At 75.3% G+C, this 502-nt stretch overlaps 1 protein-coding gene across 1 annotated transcript in view; it reads right to left on the reverse strand.

The window, feature by feature from the left end:
- The window catches only part of OGFOD3 (2-oxoglutarate and iron-dependent oxygenase domain containing 3), a 46,903-nt gene extending 46,509 nt beyond the window's left edge, over positions 1–394 (reverse strand). Inside the window, exon 1 of the mRNA XM_010579485.1 lies at positions 253–394. Within this exon, the coding sequence (XP_010577787.1) occupies positions 253–394 (142 nt within the window). The remainder of the gene's footprint in view (positions 1–252) is intronic.
- Positions 395–502: the final 108 nt, after the last annotated feature.

The raw sequence follows: 502 nt of genomic DNA on the forward strand, positions 1-502 counted from the left end.
GCGCCGCCCGCCGCTGCGGAGCCATCGCGCCCGCCAGGCACAGAGCGACGCGCTCGGCCCGCCTCTGCCGCCTGCCAGGGGAAAGCAATCGGCCGCCGAGCAGCAACGCTTCAGGCGAGCGGGCAGGACGAATCCCTTGCGGAGCCGCGGAGAGCGGCGGAGGCGGGCTCGCCGAGGCAGAGAGGAGGAGGAGGAGGAGAAGAAGGAGGAGGAGGAGGAGGAGGTGGCGGCGGCCGGACAGCGCCCAGACACCGGAGCCGGGACAGAGGGACTCGGCGAAGCGCTTTATGCCGGGGTACCGCGGCGGCAGGCCAAACCAATCGATGCTTCCCGGCGGCGCGGCGGCCAGCCTCGAGCGCGCAGTCGGGAGCAATCGAGGCCGGAGCGGCGGCATGCGGCGGGCATGGAGGCGGGCGGTCCGCGGCGGCGCCTGGTGCACCTGGACCTGAAGGGCGCCCCGCCCCGCGCCTCCTACCTGGCGGAGGTAAGGGGGCGGCGGGGG

The sequence above is a fragment of the Haliaeetus leucocephalus genome, unplaced genomic scaffold (genome assembly GCF_000737465.1).
Source record: "Haliaeetus leucocephalus isolate CR32 unplaced genomic scaffold, Haliaeetus_leucocephalus-4.0 Scaffold657, whole genome shotgun sequence".
NCBI classification, from domain to species: domain Eukaryota; kingdom Metazoa; phylum Chordata; class Aves; order Accipitriformes; family Accipitridae; genus Haliaeetus; species Haliaeetus leucocephalus.